Source organism: Sturnus vulgaris, chromosome 5 (assembly GCF_052056855.1).
Source record: "Sturnus vulgaris isolate bStuVul1 chromosome 5, bStuVul1.hap1, whole genome shotgun sequence".
Classification (NCBI taxonomy): Eukaryota; Metazoa; Chordata; class Aves; order Passeriformes; family Sturnidae; genus Sturnus; species Sturnus vulgaris.
Genome location: NC_142247.1, coordinates 11,552,817 through 11,575,641, shown reverse-complemented (window position 1 = coordinate 11,575,641; position 22,825 = coordinate 11,552,817). Strand labels below are relative to the sequence as shown.

Here is a 22,825-nt window from a genome sequence, read left to right as displayed (position 1 = left end):
TCAGCTAGAATGGGAACCCACAATTTTTGCCAGATGTCATCTCTTCAATACCAGTTGCTTTATTCTCTGTAGGACTGGCAGGGAGAGACTTAAGCAAGGGGACTGGCAAACTAAGCTCTGGTTTTAGAGATAGTACTGGTGCCAGAGATACTCTTTGCAGTTTGAAAGTGGGAAAATAACTTCAAAATCTCTCTCAATTTCAGGTGTGCTCACTAAATGTGTTATTCATATCCTTTCTCAAAAAGTATTTTATATTCCTATACCACCATCCCCGTTGTAACACATGCCAGCCCTGGACAGACAGACATGAAGAGAAAGACAGGCTGACAAGAATCCATTTTAGCACTTAGAAGCTGGATGTCTTTGGTTGCCAGCCCTTGAACAACTCTAACAAGCCATTTCTCAGAGGCTGGTATTGCTTTAAAGGAAAATGAAACCCCACAGCCACCTTAGAAATTTGGAGAGCTGAGCTGTGAAAACCCCTGTTGTTTCTGACAGCAGCAGCAGTACCCCTAGCTCTGTACAATTCATATTCCATATTCTATATTCCCAGTTATTCTGTGCTGCACACACACACTGCAAACAGGAAGTAGGAGCAGCTCAGTTCTTGGCTTCCTCAGTCTCAAGAGACTGCCATGAAACTGAAAAACACTAAACTAAAACTTAAGTGTCTGTTAGACCTTTAATTAGCGACCTAAGGAGTGTTTGCCAAGAGGAAATTTGAATTCAATTATCCAAATAGAAAGTATTTAACCTCTCAATAGCACTCAAGTAATTATAATACTTACGTGTTGTTTCTTTTCAGGAACCTTAAAAAGTAAAACAAAAAATCAGATTGAAAATGGGAGAAGCTGTCAGTTTTATATCACATGGAGTCCACAAAGGAAAGCTGTAATATTGCCCATGTTTTAGACTCACGTTAGCACAGAAAGGGGCAGCCTCAAGCAGGGAGAGCAGGTTGCAAGATTCTTGATTTCTCCAATAAAGCAGTCAGCAACAGCATCAGGGCCAACAGTGTGAGCTTTATGTGCTTCAGTACAACCACACAACTAAGACCAGCAGGTCACATCACACAGCTTTTGATGAGATGGAGATGCTCTGTCAGTGTCAAGAGAACTGGGATGCATCAGAAGAGGCTGTATATTCCAGTCCATTTTGCAAACATTACTCAATACCAGCCAAGCCATTCTCATTTCAGATTGCAGCAGCTGTTTCAGCCCTGATCCCAACTGTCCTTTCACCACACATCCACCCAAAAAGTTTCCAGAATTAATCCCAAGAAAAAAAATGGAAAAGTAATTATTTTCTTGTTTCTCTCTTCACAGACTGTAGGTTGCTTTGGGATTATGTTTATCAGCTGCTTTCTGACAGCCGGTACGAAAATTTCATCCGATGGGAAGATAAGGAATCCAAAATATTTCGGATAGTGGATCCCAATGGGCTGGCCCGTCTGTGGGGAAACCACAAGGTAAGGAAGCAATGCAATTTTCCTCCTGTACCTCTTCACCTCTTGTAGCATCACAGGACTCAGTTATAAATGGGGGGAAAGAAGAAAGGATGGCATATAAATTAGTGCTGGAAAACTGTAATCTTTTATTCCACATACATTAGAAACACAAAGCATCCATCCTGAAGCACTAAAATGTATTTTTCATACAGAGAACTTGTTGGTTTGGTTTAAAGGTCTTTAGTTATAAATGCATGTAATTATAAAGTTACAAGGAGTGCAAGAATTAACATCCTTCTCTCTCAAGGAATCTTATTTCTTCTCGAAACCTGTTGCTGAGAATATTCTGATGTCATTCATAAGGATCTCTGTACTGCAGAGCAGGAGCTTTCTGAGTTCTGTGTTGTCTGCAGCAGCTCCCAGATCCCACATGCTGCCCTGTGACAGACACCAAATGCTGCAGGATTATGTATTTCCTTCCAAGAGGGCAGTTCCTGCTTTGTTCTCTGGAAAGTCATTACTGACTTTTACAGTTAGGGTTGAGTAATGTATAGATATTTCTGTATATGTATAGAAGTATATTCATATGAATGTATGAATAGTCAGCGTGGATACACAAAAGGGAAATCATGCTTGACCACTCTTATACCCATCTACAACAAAATGATTGGCTCAGTGGATTCAAGGAGAGTAGTGGATATAGCTTAGCTTGATTTTAGAAAGGCTTTTGAGACTGTCTTATAACAGCTTCAAAGACAGACTAATTAAGTATGACTTAGAGAAGGATACAGTGAGGTAGATTGAAAACTGGCTGATCTGCTGGACTGAAAAGATGGTGATCAGTGGCACAAAATCCAGTCACCAGTCATTTTACCACAGAGATTGATTCTGGGAGCAGTATGTCTGTTAATGACCTGGATGGTGGGACAGATTCTCAGACAACACAAAAATGGGAGGAGTAGCTGACACACCAGAGGGTTGTGCTGTCATCTGCGTGGTTCTGAACATGCTGGAGATATGGGCTAATGGAAATTTTATTGAACTTGCCAGCTTACCCGACTTGCATGTTAATAATTGTGCCATGTTAATTGTGCCATCATGTCTCATGTTGGATGTCTAAAAGTGAAGCTCTTTCAGACCATTGGCCTCTTGGCAACACAGTGGCCTTTCAGCATATAAGAAATGGGAGAAGCACACACAGTATTTCAGGGAGGTTCCTAATGAGGAGTCTAGATTTTGCAGGGAAAACTGTCCCTGATCATGTTTCTCTGCCACAGGATGTCTTGATGTGGCCTCCCTTAGCAGAGTTACTGTAGTCAGGGCAGAGGGAGTCTGCTCCTACTGGGCATTTTAGGCAGGTGGGTCGGTCTCCTTTGATGAAGCCAAACTCCTGACATGGAGGCTCCCAGAACAAAAACATGCTTCTACTGGTTCGGTGTTTTTTGCCCATGGCGAGGCAGCTGTTTTACACACACAGCTTTGCCAACAGAGTTGTGTCTCTGCTGGGAGTCTCTGCCAGACAGCAACCACTGCTCCTTGGACCAGAAAAATGTTCTTCATGTAGACATAGCCTAAGGGGCTGATCCTGCTCTTCCAAATCAGGTGGAGACTGCCCACGTACAGCTCTGCCAGTGCCCATCACTTCTGCCTTGTGACACTAAGCTTCAGCAGCGCTGTCTCCTTTGGGGGCTTAGGAAGGTTTTAATGAATCATCTGACACTTCAGTATACCTCAGTGCTCTGGCCATGGCCTTTGGGGTCAACAGCTGCCAGAATGAAGGGGAGGATTTGTCACAGAAGCAGATGTACAACCCAGCTGGCTTCTTGATTTACACCTGTGTAACAAGAGGAGAAACAGGCTGTCAGTCCCCACAGTGCTCTGTGAGCATCAACTAGTTAATGCAGGGGAATCCCGGAGAAAGAGTGCTCTAAGCAGGGATTGCTGACAGATTCAGCCTATTAGCCACTACTCTCAGGCTTTTACAAAAGGTGTTTTCATTAAGAACAAGCCTGTCACATCCCACTTGGCATGAGCATCTCACTCCACCTAATGTCTCCTCTTGTACTTAATTAAGTCCTTTGTTATCTGTTCCAACTGTAGAAAAACCTTGTTTGGAATTTTTTTTAGACTCCTTGCTTAAACTGTCCTGAGTGAAAAGAGACCCACAAAACTTTGGTGATGAGGGCTGTGGGGGCAGAATGAGCCTGCAAAATGGTACATGTAATTTCTTGAACTGTCTTGATTACTTTAGGTAGCTATGGTAGTTCTGCAAATCATTTTGGGGTTTTGGAAGGTTTTAATGAATCATCTCACCACTTTTTTCCTTTTTTCTTTTGAAATAAACAGAACAGAACAAATATGACTTATGAGAAAATGTCCAGAGCCCTACGCCACTACTATAAACTAAATATTATCCGGAAGGAGCCAGGACAAAGGCTTTTGTTCAGGTAATTTTCTTTCTTTGCCATTTCTTTCTATAGACAATTAGTTTTTGAGGATGGAATTGTGTGTGGGATACCTCATTGCCACAGTTATAACACAGGCCATACATTTGTAAAAGCTGTCAAGAGCAATGCTTCCCAGCTTTCAAGGCAGCCACACCAATTTGCAAAAAACATAGGCCTGTCTCAATGATCAGTGGAGACAATAGAAGTCTTTTCACTTCTTCGTGCAGGCTGTGCCATTGTTTAAGGCCTTAGATAAATGATTCAGCCAAACTGCTGGACCTACTCCAAACTGACTTCTCAAGCACAGCTGCCAGTGAAAGCTGAGCAGGGATCAGGCATTTCCTCAAGGGCATCGCAGAAGAGAAGCACTTGATGACCAGTCTTTGGTGCTACCTTCAAGGAAGAGAAGGAGTGCAAGAGCTGTTCATAAAACCCAACACATCGGATTGGATGATACAACCAAGAATTTAGGAAATAGAGCCTGAAACAGCATTAAAGCAGGGAGCTACTTGTGCAAACTTGAGTGCAGATGGCACAGAGTGAGAGCACTCCAGTTCTCTTCAGACAACACCAGCAAATCCTAGTGCATGTCTGACCCTCAGAGCACTAAACTCAGACAAAAGACTGCTTTGCTGTCAGTGGCCGGCATCTAGCAGTGTGCTTGGAAATTATAACAATAGGAAGGCAATATTGGAATTTGTTTTCTTAAATAGCTAACAGAACTGCATTAGCACTCAAACCATCTTAAACTGAAAAGGGTTCTGTGGAATGATTTGTTTATGTCAGCTCTTAGAAGGAAACATCAGATGTGGGAACTAGAGTGAAAGAAAGAAATGGCAAAATGGGTGCTCAATGGGCAAAATCAGGTGCTCAATAGTAACTTTTTTTTCTGGTGGAACGTTAAAACAAGGTTGCTCCATCATTACCAAGGGTACCTGTATCTCTGTGGCCTTGTGTGAAGACTGCATTGCTCTGGGAGAAATCCCGATGCAGAATAGTGAATGCTTCTCTTGAAGCCTTCCCTTCAGTGGGGGCATACACAAAACAGGAGTCCATATCTTCTCAACCAGGCTATTTTCTCAAAACCATTGTAACTTAATGCCCTTGGAGACCTCAGTTCCTCTGTCAGACTTGGCCAAATTGACCAACAGATTCAAAGGTCACCAGAGAGCATTAAACATGAGCTATATAAACTTCATTTCCTTTGGAAACTGGGAAAAAAACCCCAGCAAAATATTTCTTTGCACAATTCCCAGTAAAAACTTTTTGATGTTGTTTTCTTAGACCTATTTATATCTGAAGAGAAAAGGACCAGCTGCAAAAAATCAAGTTATTAATGTGCCTTTCTTGGCTATTCCTTGCAAACACAGAAATAATGGGAAATGTGACTTTAAGTGTAGGCAGTTGCCAACTGCAGATATCTGTATGGAGCTTTAAGTAAGATGGAGTCAAAAGGATTTCTAATAAGTTGGCTGGGTGTCTTCTGCAGCAAAATAGGTCACAGATAGTGTTTTTTAATTTTCATGCAGTTCTGGGTTGGGTTGTTTTTTTGTTTGGGTTTTTTTTTTTAATGTAATCAACTGCTTTTGCAAATACCTACACTGTGGTTTCCTTGATGTGGCTTAAAGCACAGACCAGAAGGAATACCCAAAGTCCTGCAGTGCAGCTCACATCAGCCCATGCCCCACATGGAAAGGAGGGCAGTGGGACCACTCTGTTTTGATTTCATTGTCATGCAAGATGAACAAGAGAGTCACAGGGTTTAAATCAGGACACAGTCTGGCTGTGGGCTTTGGTGCATTTTCAGTGTGTTGCCAGGCACTGATTCACCACTCTTGCATACAAGTTTTTCACCACCGTAACACCATTTGTAGCAGCAGCATTTTTCCAGCAGTGACACAGCAGTGAGTCATAGCCCTTTTTTCTTCACCCTAAATGCATATATGCACATGATTTCCAAAATTAGAAAGGATGGCCAAAGGTTAGTTCCAGGCTATGCTGTATGTTTGCTGAGAGGCTCTAGCAGTGAGCATTCTGAGTCAGTGATAGTAACGAGGTTCCTGTTGGCTGTTTTTGTTTTCACTTGGGCAAGGATACTGAGCATATCAACCTGAAATAAAATCAGCTCTTACAATTAACACATTTCATACCACTGCATGTTAACCAGAACATTGTTAATGAAAGACTGTGAAATTTTGTACCACTTCCAGCAAAAGCATCTTTCATCCTAATTTTTCCAGAATTGCTTGGGACTTGGGAAACTGATTTGTGTTGAAACCAGGATTTCATCCTTCCTCTGTCTTCCTATACCATTAAATTGAAAACGAAAAAGCAGGGTCTTTCTGTGCTACCTCTGTGCAGTAATACACAAAAGCATCCTGGCTAAAACCAAGACTGCAGACTTAAACTGCAGGCTGGTGGATGTCCTTTCTCATTTCCTGCTGCTGCCGTGCTTCCCCAGAGGCAATTTCTGTCTCCGACACCCTGCAGACTTACTACCTTGAGACACTAGTGCTGGGAGCCATGGCATTCATTACAGAGGATGCTGCCTCACTGCAGTCACACTTGCTACAAGCACACAGGAAGAGACTGTCTTTGCTTACTTAGCCCTAAACCTTTTTACTTCAGGGCTTTTTCCATTCCCTGGAACTTGTTCTGACTTGGACCTTGGCTTTCTCCCCCTCTGTTCCTTTGTGTTTCATGTTCTCCTCACTCACTTACAAACAGACCTGCACAAACCAGTAGCCCTGTGCCTCCCCACACCTTGCAAGGGCTTGTGCTTTGAAATATGCTGATCATAAACACCTTTCACGTCTCTGTCACCAGACACCACACATGACTGTACCTGGGCCAGGCTGTCATCTGACACAACAACAGCAAACAATATGAGGGAGAAGAAATAAATATCATTCTTAGGAAAAAACTGGGGTTTGGTTCAGATATGGGCTTTCAAAAAAGTAAATGCCAGTGATTTTTTTGTTTCCTTTCAAGGTATGGAGGAGGGAAGACGCCTGGGGAGAAACTGGGAAATACTAAGGCTTTGGGAGGATACAACTAAGATTATCTTGGGAGCTGTAGAGCTCAGGGATCTCAACAGCTTGATGAAGATGAGTTGAGACTCCTGAGAAATGCACTTGTTTCTGTTTTGCAGGTTCATGAAGACCCCAGATGAGATCATGAGTGGCCGGACAGACCGCCTCGAGCACCTTGAATCCCAGGAACTGGATGAACAAATATACCAAGAAGATGAGTGCTGAAGGAAACAGGTGCACCACCTCTGTGGGTCCAGGGGAGAAACATCTGCCCGACGGTCGGCACGGTTTGGGAGGGGAAGCAACAACACAGGAGCAGTACTTGAGGTCGCCGCTTAGCTTGAAGACCATGCAGGACCTGAAGCACCTTAACAAAACAAACTAACAGGCAGAAGTGGTGCTGACAGGAAAGCGAAGGGGAGAAAGCCTGGACTTATGCACTACTTCACTGTTCCTACAAAGTCTCCCTTGAGTTTTTTCTTTCTTTTTGGTTTGTTTCAGTTTTGGGGTTTTTTTGTCATTTTTTTCCCTAATAAACATGCAGTTTGACTTCCCTTATCTTACATAGGACAAGACATCAGATTATGCTTCTTCTTTTTTGGTTTTTTGTTTTTGGAAGGCTTTCCTATGGAAATAGAGTGCTCTTATTTTCCGTGCAAGTCTCATGACACAACACCGCATAAACAATAGCAACACAGAAGGGATTTGCTCAAGGCTTCCAGCTTGCTTGGATCAATTTATATGTGCTGCCACTGGGAAATGTGTTGAAGCTACCAAAAGAATTTCTCACACATACCTGTCAAATGAAGAGGAGACACCCTTCACATATAGGCTGGGCTGTCATCCCAGCATAGCTTGGGCTCACAAAGAGTACTCGGAATGGCTGTTAACTGCTGGAATATGGACCAAAACCAATCACCTAAGTGCTCCGGAGAGGAGAAAAATAAATGTGACAAACCTCTGCAAGTGACTATCAGTTAGCATCTTTCCCTCCTTCTAGCAAAGAAGTGATAGAATGGAGCAGGGGGAAGGGAGGGTTGGGACAAATACATATATATGTGTGTATATATATCTAAAAGTTTCATATATATATATATATAAATATATATGTAATCCCCCCAGTATATTCACAATGCAGAGTTGTGAATTTCAGTTCAGAGTTTTCTATAAAAAGGGAAGACTGAAGCACTGAAGCATCGGTAATTACAGAAGGAAGGGTGTTTCTCATACCTGCTAGCAATTTTGGGGTGAAAGGTGAAGGACTGTTCTTTACATCACAGGGAGAAAGCAAAGGGACTCATCACATGGTTTGTATTACTCAGAAACCTCTCCAGGATCATTTTGTGCTGCTGGAGAGGTAGATGATTCACCACTCTAAAAGCTGATGTTAGAGAACTAGAGACCAAATAGCTATACTTATATTTTATAATTGATTTTGGCTTTGTTTTGAGATTTGTTTTTTTTTTTTTATGCCTCCCACTGCCCTCCCCCATCCTACAGCTCTGCCATCAAGGAAGCTTGTCCCAGCTTGCCTGTTTTTAACATGATTTAAGACAAGAGAAAAACCCTACAGCCATGCTTTCTTGGTTTGGGGTTTTGTTCTGGTTGCAAGGTGCCTCCATTTGGTTTGCTTGGCATGAGGCAAAGAGCTGTGCCTAGTTTGGTCACAGAAGGCTCAGCAGTCCTTGATGCCCAAACAAGAGAAACTGCTGGCCTGTTTCATTTCACAGCTTAGACTACCAGGACAGGAATGTCTGTGGTGTCCAGTGATCCATCAGCAGTGGTCCTTTGAATGGAAAGAAGATCTAGCAGGAGAAATGATGCTTGCAGAGGGAGAGGATGTATAGGGAAACTGCAGGAGTCACATGGTGCCTGAAAGAAAGCACGTCCACAGCAGTGCATTAAAAGCAGAAAGCCTCTTTAATGGAAACATAATAGAAACTAGATCTGGAAAATAATCAAAAGGCTAATCTAATCCATTTCAGCCAAAAAACAAGGTACATTCCCATGATAGGGCTTTTATCATCTATTAAACCAACATGGCATTTGATCTTTCCCCATATTTAACAAGAGGGTTAATCTATCCAGGAAAAATGGCACTCAGCAATGAACAGTGTCGCCTGTGTTTAAACAGAGATAGGCCAATCTCACCAAAGACTTAATATTGAGTCACAGGTCATGGAAGGAACAGCTTTGTTAAGGGTGTAGATAAGCGTCATACAACAAGAAGACATTTTTCTGAGCCAGTATCTGATGAGGAATGACAGGGTGTACATTTCTCCCTGAGCTTTTCCCAGCCACATTTTTCTATAAAATCACAGTAAGTTATAAGTCCCAGTGCACCACGTACTTGATCTGTTCTGCCTCAAAATAATCAACAGGGGAGTGTTTTTCAGCAATGTGTCACCTGTCTCTGTCTTGACTCTGAAGTCCTTGGAGCTCATGAGGCATGAGATTGGGAGACACTGAGGGACATCAGTAGTCACAGACCTGAAACCTAAGGTCCCTTGAGACCAAAGGCCCAAGGAGTTACTCTGTCATGTTGCTCAAGGGCTCCCAAGTTGCAGCCAGGTCTCAGGAACTGGAGTGAAATAGTGAACTTGACAGAGTGTGATCAGAAGTACTAACGTAAAGAAAGGTCTAGGTGGATACTTGGGTGTCCAGTGGTAGAAAGAAACCAAGTTTTTGCAGAGAATGATTCATTTTTACTGCTGTGGTCTAGACAACTGCACAACTGCATTATTTTCTTTCACTTTCTGTTACAAGATGGTGAGGGACAAAAGTGAGAGACAAAAAAACACCAATAGGGACTTTCTGTATAAAGTGCTTTGATGAGTCAGCTTTTTGTCCTGGCCGAGGTGCACACTGCAAAATACAGAGAACCAGAGACAATCCACCCATTTCCTCACCATTATCTTTCAAACTAAGTCCATCCGCAGCACTGGGCAAGACAGGAAAATCATGCATGCTATCCTATAAGGAAGCTTTATAGTGGAAATGTTCATCTTTACAAAGAAGTACAATCACTTCCACTTGCAAAGTCTAAGTCAAAGGGGGAAAAATGTTCGTGGCTGTTGGAAACTCTTCACAGTTCACACATAAAGGACATCTAAGACGATGTCATCACAATCACAGAGAAGGAGTTCTCTCAAGGCTGATGCTAGTTGGAGTGAAAGTAGCCTTTGACCTCAGAACAGGCCAGTTCCACAGAGGCCCTTTCTGTCTCCTGCCAGATCTCCTGGTGCCAAAGGGAATGGTTTGTGTGACACTGGGGCTGCCAGAACTGCAGGGCTTTGGGGCCTGTTGTGGGAACTGCAGGATTTGAGCTGCTCTTGGGGTCTTGTAGTGAGTTTATCAGGTATGACTAAAAATAAAAAAGTAGTGGCAGGCTAGAATAGCTGCAGGAGGGAGATTCCCATTGACCTCACATCCACTGGCAGATCCATGGAAGTGCAAAGACAGCGTTAACATTATGAGCCATAGGAATGCATCGCTGCCTGCCAGGGCTAGCAAAGGTAACATTGTCTTTCCACCAATACTGACACCTGCCTTTCCCCCTCCTCCAGTTTCTGATTTCCCAGTGTAGAATTTGCCAGCAGCAAAACAGCCAAACTTTCTGCTTTTGCCACCAGAGCAAGTGGGGAAAGAGAGAAAGCATTTCATCCTTGGAGACACACAAAAGTCACCTGGACACGATCCTGGGCAACTGGGCCTGGCTGGCCCTGTCTGACCAGAGGGGGTTTGACCAGATGACCTCCAGAGATCCTTGCTAACCTCAGCACCCAGCAGAGTTTCTAAGTGGTTAAGCAAAAGTTAAGTGGGATCTTCATTGTCATCAGCTTGCTAGGAGCCTCAACAAGCCACAGGCCAGTCAGGTAGGACATGCTGCAGTTCCATAGCAGAATATTTTTTTTAATTAAAGTTTGAAATCTGTTGACTGCCTCTCCATCCAGAGAACACTACTGGGGCCCTTTCTGTGAACACTAAGTTGCTGCCACCCTCCCCAGATTTCAAACTCCACATATGCATTCTCCAGATCTTTTTTGTCAGACTGCAACTGTACGCGAATCCAGAGATTGAGGTCTTTTTTAAAAAAAATAAAATTATAGTGTTTTTATTGATGATGGCTTTTGTTTTTTTAAGGTGTGGGGCTAAGGGACTGAATCAAATGAATGTAACAAAACAAAAACAAACAAGCCTATTCTCAGGGCCAGTGAGTTGCAAATAATTTTTAAAATGCTTGTAATTACATCATCTCAATAAAAAAATTTAATATAAAAGCAGGAATGCCAAATTTGTTGGTGCAATCATTGCTACAAGGTTATTTCTTTTTAAGAACTGTAGTAAGAGTGCTAAGAGTATAGCACATAGCAGCTGTTTTCAGTCAGGAAATGAAACCTGCAGGCTCCCCCTGCCCAAACACGTATGAGCAGTGCCTTGATCTTCCCTGGGAAGTACTGTTCGGAAAAGTTAAGGCTGTCCCTTGAAATATTTACTTTGCTGTCTGTCCTGAGAGATGAGCCAAGTACTCCTCTAATGACTGGATGTGTGTACCTGGTTCTTCCTTCTCTTGGAGTGGACGTAGAAGAAAAAAAACAAACAAAAATGAGTTGCTGTGATGACTGATGCATCTTTTTTAGCCTGCTTAACAGGCCAGATCAAAGACTGTGAGAGCAAGAGGTTTTGGAAAATATCTTTGCAAACCAGTCTAGAAACTCAGCCCCTCACTTCCAGCATAGCAAGACTGTATTTTCAAGTGGTCATCCCTAACCAGGAGGTGAGGGGAGAGCAAGATGAGGTGGCACAAACTGTTCCCTGCATGGTGGGGTTCCTGCTGCTCTTGACAGCATGAGGCCTCTGGAGGGTTTCTGAACATCCCTGCTCCAGAGGTGCCACCAAAAGCCACACCAAACAAATACATCCCTGCACCAGAGAGGTGCCACCAAAAACCACACCAAACAAATACATCCCTGCTCCAGAGAGGTGTCACCAAAAGCCACACCAAACAAACACATCACTGCTCCAAAAAGGTGCCACCAAATGCTGTAGCAAACACATCCCGTCAGCAGCACACAGCCCACGGCCAGTGCTCTCTGGTGGGAGCAACTTAAGGAATCACAGAATAGTTTGGGTTGGGAGGGACCTTAAAGCTCATCTCATTCCATCCCTGCCATTGACAGGAACACCTTCCACTATCCCAGGTTGCTCCAAGCTCTGTCCAGTCTGGCCTTAGACACTGCCAGGGATGAGGCAGCCACAGCTTCTCTGGGCAACCTGTGCCAGGGCCTCACCACCCTCACAGGGGAAAATTTCTTCCTAATATCTAATAAAAACTTATGCTCCTTCCACTTAAAGTAATTCCATCTTGTCCTATCACCTCCATGCCCTTGTAAGAAGTCCCCCTTCAACTTTAATGTAGACTTCTTCAGATACATCAAGCCTTTTTAAGGTCTCCCTGAAGCCTCCTCCAGGCTGAACAACCCCACTCTCTCATCCTGTCCTCTTAGGAGAGATGCTCCAGCCCTCTGATCATCTTTGTGGCCGTCCTCTTGTCTCATTCAACAGATCCATGTCTTCATGGCAGGCTCAAATGTTTGGATCGCATCTACAGCTCACGATAACCCCTGATAATCTGGCTGATGTGCGAGCTAGGAGCACACAGCTTCTCCTTGCTCAATATTTGTTTATTTATTGTTTCCTTTCACTGGTGTTTTTAAAGCACAAAGGCAAAGAGTAAGCAGTAAGAAAACCCCTTTCTGAGCCAAGACATCAAGCAAGAAGGAAACAAGGTGTGTTCCTCCATAATTCAGTCCCTTAAGGCCATTTTCCTTTAATTTTAGAAGAGGAAATAGATGTATCCTACACCTTCGCACAGCTTTCTTTTGCACTCTGAACAATAGCAAATGCTGCAGGTTGAAGGCATAGTGGAGGAATTTCTCAGTGGTTTGGCTATTGTTCCACTGAGGATTAGTCTCAGCTCAAGAACTAGTCTTGAGTCCAGAGAACATCCTTTGGAGGCTCTGGGACAGAGGAGGTACAGCAGTGCATGTCCAGTATATCTTCCTTCCCATTTTCAAAACTGACTGAGCTGCAAAGGAAAGCTCCCAGGCCAACAACACCAGCACTGGGAGCATGGTCAATGCAGAGGTTTGCAGACTACAGCTGCCACAAGCATGGCGGTGCACAGTTCCTCTGTCCAGCTCCCTGGCACTGACCAGGAGAGATTTTTTAAGTGTGTCAAAGAAGACCTTAGTGGCTATCCATACACCCTGAGGACTTAGAGAGGTTGCTGACAGCAGTATTTTTTAATTATGTAGGAAGAAAGGTTTTCAGTTCTCCCCAGTGCGATGCCACGTCTGAGGCACAAGCAAAGAAGAACATGCTGACCTCAGTTTGAAAGCCAAGCAGCTTCCAAGCAACACAGAAAGAGTCACTTAGGAAAGATGTGAGGGGAGAAAGGATGCACTGCCACAGCATGAAGCCCAAAACCAAATATACTTCATTAATCACCTGAAAAAAAAGGGCTGGTGTGTCAGTGTAAGTATTCCAACAGCACAGGAACAGGTGGATTTATCACATGTCAGGTCTATCCATACTGGACTCCCACCCACCCAGGGATCTGCTGGTAACACTGGGTTCACCCCAGGCCCACCTTGCTCAGTTCTGCTGCAGCCTTCTCACCATGCAGAACTGGAAGCTGAGCTAAATGATACCCACCTGATGGGATAAAGGTGCAACTTCATGAGCTGCTTCAGAAGAAATGTCTACTGCACAGTGCCATCCTGCCACGCAGCAAGGGGGAGGCTGCAGAGGGAGGAAGGCAAGGTTTGCAGCCTGGTTCAAGCTTTTACCGCCCCCCCCAAGCAACTCCTAAGAGCCAATAGAGAGCCAGGTGAGGATCAGCTTCCCAGGACCCACTTCCAAAATAAGCAAGGACATGAGGTGCTAAGAAATCAATGCCAGAGCAGACAGAACTTCATTTTGTCTTAAAAAATGTAAGACAGGACTGTGCCAATGGTGTACAAAATCACATCAGTTTCTCATTCTAGGTGTCCCTACCTGTTTTCCCTAATCAACTGAAAAGTTTTATGCCATTTTGAAGCAGGGCAGAAAAAGAGGGCAAGAGTCTGTCTTGCCCTTTCATCCCTCCACTCTGCTCTTTCTTCACCTTGTTGCCTTGAAAAAAGGGGAATGGGATGTGGATGCTCAGCAACCAGCTCAGCCTGAGCTGGGTCCAGCAGTGCCATTGTCACCAGTGAATGAAACAGCCTTTTTCTTCCTCCCCTGTGGCAGTACTGTTGTATCCCTGCTGTAACAGCCCTCGTTTGCTCAAAAGGACAGCACTAACAGTGTTAATGACCGTCTTCCAGGGTTAGTCATCATAACTCAGGCAACCTGACTACTTACTGACTGTCTCTCCACCCCTGGGTAGATGTCCACTGAAGGGTAAGGCTTAGGTTGTCACTCTGCAGGACACCTGTTTCTTGTGAGTCTTGGCAGACTGGGGCAGGCTAAACGTACAAATGGGAAAGAAATAATCTGGCAATTGCTACAGAGAATTGGAGCAGTACACCTGTTTACTTCAGTGTAGTCTATTTGTCAACACAAGCATGTGCATGCTTCTCTACCATCCTCAGTGTCAGCACAGGAACCAGGCTGAGATACCCATTTAAAACTAGGCAGACCCTCTTTGTGTGACTGCTCTGAGCTGGCTGTCACAAACTACAACCAACATTTAGGGGGAAAAAGGGAAAACACAGTGCCCTCCCATAAGAGAGTAGAGGTCGTTATGGCTGATATGATCAGTTGCAAAACCTGTAGAGACACATCAATCTCTCCACCTCCTGCAAACACCTCTGCATAAAGCTTCCCAGCATCTCAAAGTGCTGGAGAACAGCCACAACAGGAAGAATGATAACTGTTCAGGAATTAGAATTGATCTCCTACTGCCTGATAAACACTGTTAGCCTGGGGTTGTTGACTTGAAGCCAAGTTCTGCTAAATGGACAAAGTTTCCAAGTCAACCCTTCCTGGTGTTTGACAAGGTGAAGGGAAGGAACTGAAGACAGCTCAAACAAAGCAGGTATTGTTTCCAGTAGGCTCCGGAAAGATGCGAGTGCATGACCTGTCAAAAGAAAGTGAGGAAAAGAAGCAGGGGTGGCATGAAAGCTGAGGCAAGCAAAGAGTCAGTTTGGATGATCACAACAAGGAAAGCTGGGAGTGTTCACCAAGGGAGGGGCCAAGGTCAGTAACTTTCACTTGGCCAATGTGTGCTTGCAGGATCTGAGCAGGCCTCTATTTAAAGCCCTGCAGAATGAGGAATCCATCTCCTAACCAAAGGTTAGTCATCTCCTGCATTAAAATGTGCCCCTTTCTTTCCATTTAACACCACCCTAATTCTGCTTCCAACTGCTAGCTTTCATGGTGCTTTGCTTCTCTAACTTCTGTAAACCATGGTATTCCCACTTGTACATGGAGATCCTTACTGACTGTGAATCAGTGCAACTCTTAGTCTTTTATTCCAGCTAAGTAAGCAAGGGAGGAGCTGAAGCTCCTTAGTGGCTTCCTGGAGGGACTGCTCCTGGTCCAGAGAGCTGCAGGACACATCCACACTTGTTTCTTGGGGTGCTGACCAGCCCTTTCCTGCAGGAAAGGCTCGAGAGAGCACATCAGTTTCTTGGGAACTGGTTGGTGTGAAACAGAACGGGGAAAGGGAGGAACACACATTGAGGTGTCTTTGTGGTCCCATAAGAGCCCAGGTAACCCAAAAATCATGCTTCTTCCAACCCCCCAGCTAGGGTAGGAGTTCTGTCTCCACTTGAGAATGACTCTGTGTAGACTGCCTGAAAATTCAGTAGCAAACACACCAGCAAAAGAGGCTGCCTGTGTCTTTATTTCTTTTCAAATTATTCTCACTGTTGGTGAATGCTCTTTGGAACATGCTGCCTCAGAGATTCTTCCTCCCCAACTCATATCCCAGATCACTCCTAAAATTTCCATGGAATCAGCAAGCAAGAATAATGGCCAGACAAATTTCACATGGCCAGGACTTCATCAAGTAGTTAATTCACATAATCAGACCGACCACTGAAATTTCCTCAACCTTACACAGAACAGGAGGAAAATGGGCCAGAGAGATCTGCCATCCTACAGTAACAATTTCATGCATGAAGTGACACCTTTGCTCTGCTAAAGCCAATGGAAATTAGGGCTGTATAAAATCTGTGCAACATAGAGATCTGAGCAATGTCAACAAAAAATATCCTACCCAGGAAAAATTGAGGGTTTACTACAAAAGTAAAACTTAACCCTCACAGCGACCTTCTCAACCAAGTCAGTTCCCACCCTGGAGTGAAAAACACAACAATCTGTTTTGATGGTACTTTGCAGAGACCTGTATTCAGTGCTGACATCCATCAAATCCCAACACAGATGAACTGACAGCACAAAATCAGCCTCAGACCTAAGGCCTCACAAGGATGAGGCATCCAGGGTTTTCAAGTCATCTATTTCCCAATTGGAAGGGTTTCAATAGAAATAGTTTCACAGCAAAAGGCTGTTGTACAAAACAAAGGACCCACTTCAGAAAAACAAGCCAAGTCCATCTCAAGACTTAGGAACCTATGGTCCAACTTCCTAAAGGACTGATAAACCTACAGTTTTCATGAAAGTCAACAAAACCCATGGGTTTTGCATGGGAAGGGGCAGAGGGAGAGATGCTCAGTCCCTGCTGAAAAGCCAGCAACAGAACATGGCAACGGGTGTGAGAGGCAATTGTGAAACAGTAAATGGTTATCTGAGAGAATTTCACAAAGAAGGAAATATTTTTCATTCAGCCGTAAGTCTTTCAGGAAATTATTCGTTTTCCAAATGAAAACATTTTCTTTAAATTCAAAACAACTGTTTTTCTCCCACCTTTTGTTTACAAAAGAGGGAAGTGTTTCAGCTCTGTCCTTTTTCATCCTTCCTCCACAAAATGTCAACCAAGCCCTGTGTCTTGGGTTGGGAAGTCGTTATTTGGGAAAAAAAGAAGTGCTGTGAGGCTTTGCTGAACAGCTGTAGCTGCTGCTGCTGCTGCTACAGAAGGGAAGGGGAAGGAAGAGAAATTCTGCTCTTCTTCACCTGTTAGCAATGGGCACAAGGCTATTTGTAATGAGCTTGTTAGAGCCCAAGGCTTACTGCCAGAAAAGCAAAGGGGAAAATCAATTCATTCACCTCTTCAAGAGCCATTTAAGCAGTCCTAATCAGAAAACAAGCATCGAGTTCACTTCTACTTCTTCCACCTTGATTCTTTTTATGTAAGACATATGCCTCCTGTGGGTCGCAGCCACAGGTGGTCTGTATGCAATGAGTGAGCAATTTCCAATCCACAAAATAAATGTCCTGTTGTCTTTTGCTCTTTTGATCTCCTGTTTCACTGCAGTGTTGCCAGCATCCCTAGGAAGCCACATGAAAAATTCACAGGCTTTGTGCTATAACTGAGTCTCTCCCTAAGCCCAGCCTTGCCAGGAGTGGGGACATCTCAGAGGTGACATCTGCTCCTGTCCTCCACCAAACTAAGATCTGTGGTAATAATGTGACCAATCAGGCAAAAAATTTGCTTGTAATTTAAATCTTACAGATGCTGAAACAAAGCAAACTTGAATAAAAATCACAGGCCATGGACACAGGAAGTGTCTCTAAGTGTGTCAGCTGCCTTTTGCCTCTGTGAAAATCGACAGTGTAACCAAATAGAGAACATACTGGTAAATCCATCCAATTACAGGAATGAATGTACCCGTGTGGGAAAGAAGAGGTGTCAGCCCAGGGGCAATCATGAGTAGTTGTTACAAAGCAGCAGGAGACAATACACTGCTTCCAGGAGCACCTGTGGAAAGCAGAGGAACACACAGCTCCACCTGAGACTAGCAAGGGAGAAAAGGATAAAAACATAGTAAAGAACCAGCTCCCCAGTTCTTTCTGCTCCTGTTACACGTCCTCAGGAGCAGCCAACACAACCTGCTTCACCCTAACTGGCAATAAGGAGTCTCTCTCTGCAGCCTCAGATGTTAGTCTGGTACATCCAGGTCCTCCCAACTACTCCCACACCCCTCCTGGTGCCAGCACCAGCCCTTTGGCAAGCGCCACGCACACTGACCTGGTGAAAATAACCTGCACAGAAGGAAGAGGCTGGTTTTCAACTCCTTGGCCTGACTCACCACCCAACCAAACAAGCAGCAGTGCTGCTGTAAGATGGATAGTGGGGAAAAAGCATCCCAAAGTGGGGAGAGGAGTGAGAAACCACAGCCCAGCTGGATCCCATTTGGGCCAGCTCTCCGTGGCCATCTGATTCCCATGGTGCTCCATGCTGCCATTCCCTTTCTGCTTTCTGACATCTAACCCACACACATCTAACCCAACACACCCACAATTATTTTCACTTTCAAGCAAACCAGGCTGGAAAACTGAATTCTTGGGACACGGCACAGTCTTTGCACACTGTCAGACAGTGTGGCTGTCCTGCTATCTGTGCTTCAGAAGAGCTCATATGTGCACAGCTCTCTAAGGCTTTCAGCTGCAGCCTTCACCACTTACTTTCTACTTTTCAATTATGACCTCCCCAACTGCTCTGTGCAGCCATCTGAGAGTGACCCAACAGTCTTGTTTCAAAAGAGCCTGTAGCTCCTTTGTTGGGGGGGGGGTTGATGGCTGGGCAGAGGAATGAGAGAGGGGTAGAGGAACATGGAAGACAAGTAGCACTTCCGTGGTTCATACAGGATGCCCAAGTTCCCAGAACCAGACCCTGCTGTCTTTCACTGGTGCTGCCCCTTTATTCACCCAGGACCACCGAGTATCTTCAAACAATACTGTTGTCTGCCACTGGTGGCCTCCTGTGTCAAGACCACCCTGTGTGTAGGCTTTAGAGAGAAGCCCCATCCTTCCAAGATAAAAATCCATTGGAGAGAAAGTTCACTTCAGTACACTTTATATCTGATTATCCAAAACACAGCATAGTCTCCTGGCTGCTTCCTTGGCAGTGTGACACACTTCCAGCACCCTCTCGTCTTTGATGAGGGGTTGGCCACAGGAGTAACCACCTCCACACAAGATTGCTGAAATTCCCAGGCTCTGAAATCCCCAAGATATTCACTTGCCAGCTCACACCAGTATTTTGATCTTCACAGCCTTAGTGAAGATGAGCTGGGGAAAGATCATGGGTGTTGCAAGGTAAGTGGGTGTTGCTGTATTCACAGAGGCAGCAGGTACTTTCCTAATGTCCCTGATTGCCCCTGAGACATTTCCCCTTACCTTGAATCATTCTGGTCCTTTGCTGCCTGGTAAAGTCCAAGAAAGACACTGAGGGGATTTTGGGGGTTAAGTTTAGTCATTTAGCATAATGTGAGAAGTCATTAATTAATTTAATTTAACTCAGTGACTGCTTTGATTTTTTTAACATATGTACACAAGTATGACACTAGGTGTGCAGATCTTTTCCTGCATTGATAGTCAACAACTTCAGAGCCCTTCAGAAAAGCACAAATGCCTGCCAAAGACAAATTGCTTTCATTCTCTTCCCTCCCCCTACAAGGAGGCAAGAAGGATAATTGCAGTAGGTGTTGTATTCCCCACCCACATTTTTTTTCTCACTGCCAAACACATTGCATCAGGAACAATTAGAGAATTTTTCCTTGTGTGGGCCCTTAGCCTATATATAAAATGTACAAACATTTTTCTTTTTTAAAACCAAGGAAAACAAAATCCCACCTCCTATATGGACTCACTTTCAGGGAGCCAGTTCAGCTGATAAGGTGAGGAACTCGGTGGGATAGCTACAGCCTCAGAGGCAGAGCTGATCTCCCAACCTAGGGAGAAGGGAGAAAAGGATGCTCAGAGGCTGTTCATTCCATCAAGGAGATAAAGATATAAGGAGAAAGAGCTTTCTGAAAGTTACAGCTGCACACATTCACAGCAGAAGGATTGCAGAAAATACAGCTTAGATCTGCACCTACCTCTGCTTCTGCCAGTGATGGTGTGTTGTTTCTCAAAGGACCTTCCCAGGAAGCAGGGGTCTATAACTCAGTGTGATAAACTGGCACAGCATGACTGAAACCAGATGGACATTAAACACCTGACCCCAGGTCCCAACATTGCATGCAGAAGCACCAACTCAGCAGCCATCATCAGCATCAGAGCCCAGCTAAGATCAGTGCTTGGCACTTACCAGACAGAGCAATAAGTGATCACACATATTAAGACATTCAGGCAGGTGCAGGCAGTGCCTGTCCAAAACAACATCCTCATCTAGAAGAGGTGCTTCAATCTCAGTTTTGTCTTGGGATGTCCTATCCAGACAAAGAAAAGCACAATGCATAATCCTCCACAAGCAGATGCAGTAAATATTTCAAACAGCAGCCTCATTTTGTTTCATGCAGTCAGTTTTTTAATGCTGGTTAGTGCTCGGATGTGTTCTGCATGCCTGATCCCACTACCACCTGTCCACAACACAGCAGGACTTCACAGGAGTTCCAATTACCAGCAGGTGAATTGCAGGGCTGGGACTTCATTCTTGAGGGGCCCAACTGGAGTCAGTATCCCCAGTGCATGGGGCTGTGGGCTGGTGTGGGCTGCCAGGGACCACAAGGGCAAGGGCTGCACTGTCTGTGTCCAGGTGGGGGCAAGGCCAAAGAAGCAATATTTAGCCCCAGGACTTTACCCAGGATCTGCCAGAAAAATTGCACCCGGTGTGCTGACCCAAGTCAGGTTTTGTTCAGGATCGAACATGTGTGAGAGCTACGGCTGTGATGAGGTGGAGCAGAGCAGGGCAGAAGCCCTTGCTGGCTGCTCATGTGCACCTTCAGCCCCCTGCCAAGGGCTGAGCCCAGCAGCCTTCACCACCAAGCTGCTGTGCCTGCCCCAGGCTGTGTTCCCCTCACCAAGGGTTCTCTGGGGTCCCTTGCATCTCCAGCCCTCACCCTCCCATCCAGCACTGCTGGCAGCAGTGGTGGCTCCCGCAAGAAGCAGGCGGGATCTATCACTGTGGGTTATCACTTTCTCTGCTCTAACACAAAATTAAATGCTCCCCACCTTGCTGCCAGCAGCCTTAACCACATCACAAACAAGGAGGAATCTACAGAAGTATTCAAAACATCTGGATATTGTGCCACCACAGCAATTAAATCCATGCTCACTTTCTCACACAGTGCCTGGGGGGAAACCGACAGCACAGCAGGGCAGAGGAGGACATGCTGTGGTAATCTCGGCTTCCTCAAAGCCCAGATCCGTGTTGCAACCTCTGAAACTGCCCTTAGTGGAAGGCCTTGTCCCAGGAGCCTTGTCCTCGCTGTACAGGGGAGGCTCCCTGTCTTTGGAGGACAATCCAGGTGCCCATGAGGGACTGCAATGCCCAGGGCTGCCTCTCCAGTGCCTGCTAAGCAGGGCTGAGGAAGGGGAATGTCCCCCTACTCGTGGCTAGCTGAATCATAGAATCATGGAATATGCTGAGTTGGGAGGAACCCACAAAGATCATGGAATCCAGCTCCTGGCCCTGCACCCCAACAGTCCCACCCTGTGCATCCCTGGGAGCGTTGTCCAAACACTCCTGGAGCTCTGGCAGCCTTGGGGCTGTGACCATTCCCTGAGGAGCCTGTTCAGTGCCCCACACCCTCTGGGGGAAGAACCTTTCCCTGATATCCAGTCTGACCATCCCCTGACCCAGCTCCAGCCGTTCCCAGGTGCTGTCCCAGAGAGCAGAGCTCAGTGCCTGCCCCTGCTCTTCCCCTCAGGAGAAGCTGTGACTGCGATGTCTGCCCTCGGTCTCCTCCAGCTGAACAGACCAAGTGTCCTCAGCTGCTCCTCACACGGCTTCCCCTCAAGGCCCTTCACCATCCTCGTGCCCTCCTTTGGACACTCTCTAACAGTTTAATGTCTTTCTTACAGTGTGGCACCCGAAACTTCACACAATATTCCAGGTGAGGCTGCCCCAGAGCAGAGCAGAGAGGGACAATCTCTCCCCGGCGCGGCTGGGCCTGGTGCCCCCAGGACACGGTGCTTTCAGGGAGTGGTGCCATGCCAGGCTCCTCTCCCTGCTCCGGAGCCGTGGCTGGAGGAGGAGGCCGGGCAGGGATCCACCGCGGGCGGGCCGGGAGAGCGGTGCAGCTGAGGCGCTTCCAGCGCTCTCCCCTCACAGCCTGCCAGGACAGGCCCGTCTGCTCCCTCCTTCCATGGGCACTGCAGAGCTGGGCCCTCCCCACCGACCTGCCTGGGGCCAGCAGCGCCCCCGGGGAACACTTCTCATAGATCTGTATCCCATCAGAAAAACAGAGTTTTTGTCATGACTGCACTGCAGCAGTGCTGTGGCTTGGTGGCATCTCAGAGGGTGAGAGGTGAGTTTCCCCCAGTCCCTTGGTGAGCTGCCTGGGTCCCTGCTGTTTGCACTACCTGTAAGTGCAGTGCGGCTGGCCTGAGAGAGCAGCTGGGCTGTCCAATGCCCAGACTTTCCAACCCTTATCCCTTGAATCTGTCCAAAAAAAAACCCTCTTGGAAATTCCTCATCACGACCACCAATATCCACTTTTGTTTTCTGCATCAGGCACACAACAGAAAAGAAACTGTAAAAGTTTAAGTCATTTAATTGGCCGCATTTTGACATCCAATCTTTTCTATTACCAGCACCAAGTTTCTGGTAAGGAAGTTGAGGAGAATAACAACACCACCTTGCAGTCAGGTAGGAGATTCCTGCTGCACAAGAGCTCCCCAGCACTTACTGCCTGCTATCCTTGAACAAAATCCCAAGCCAGCATCCAAACGTAGCTCATGTTTCCTCTCAGTCTCTCACCCTTAGGCTCTGGTTGCTTTTAATGCCTTTGGACAAGGCACATGCTCTCTCAATTATCTTTTCAGCAGAAGCTTCTAGTTTATTT

The 22,825-nt window shown here is 45.5% G+C and overlaps 1 protein-coding gene across 4 annotated transcripts in view; it reads left to right on the top strand.

Moving 5' to 3' along the window:
- Positions 1 to 11,213, top strand: part of ETV6 (ETS variant transcription factor 6) — a 129,516-nt gene extending 118,303 nt beyond the window's left edge. For all 4 annotated transcript variants that reach the window (XM_014880562.2, XM_014880552.2, XM_088164841.1 and 1 more), the window contains exons 6-8: positions 1,326 to 1,468; positions 3,794 to 3,894; positions 7,046 to 11,213. In XM_014880562.2, coding sequence (XP_014736048.1) covers positions 1,326 to 1,468; positions 3,794 to 3,894; positions 7,046 to 7,151 — 350 coding nt within the window. In that variant the 3' untranslated portion in view covers positions 7,152 to 11,213. The remainder of the gene's footprint in view (positions 1 to 1,325; positions 1,469 to 3,793; positions 3,895 to 7,045) is intronic.
- Positions 11,214 to 22,825: the final 11,612 nt, after the last annotated feature.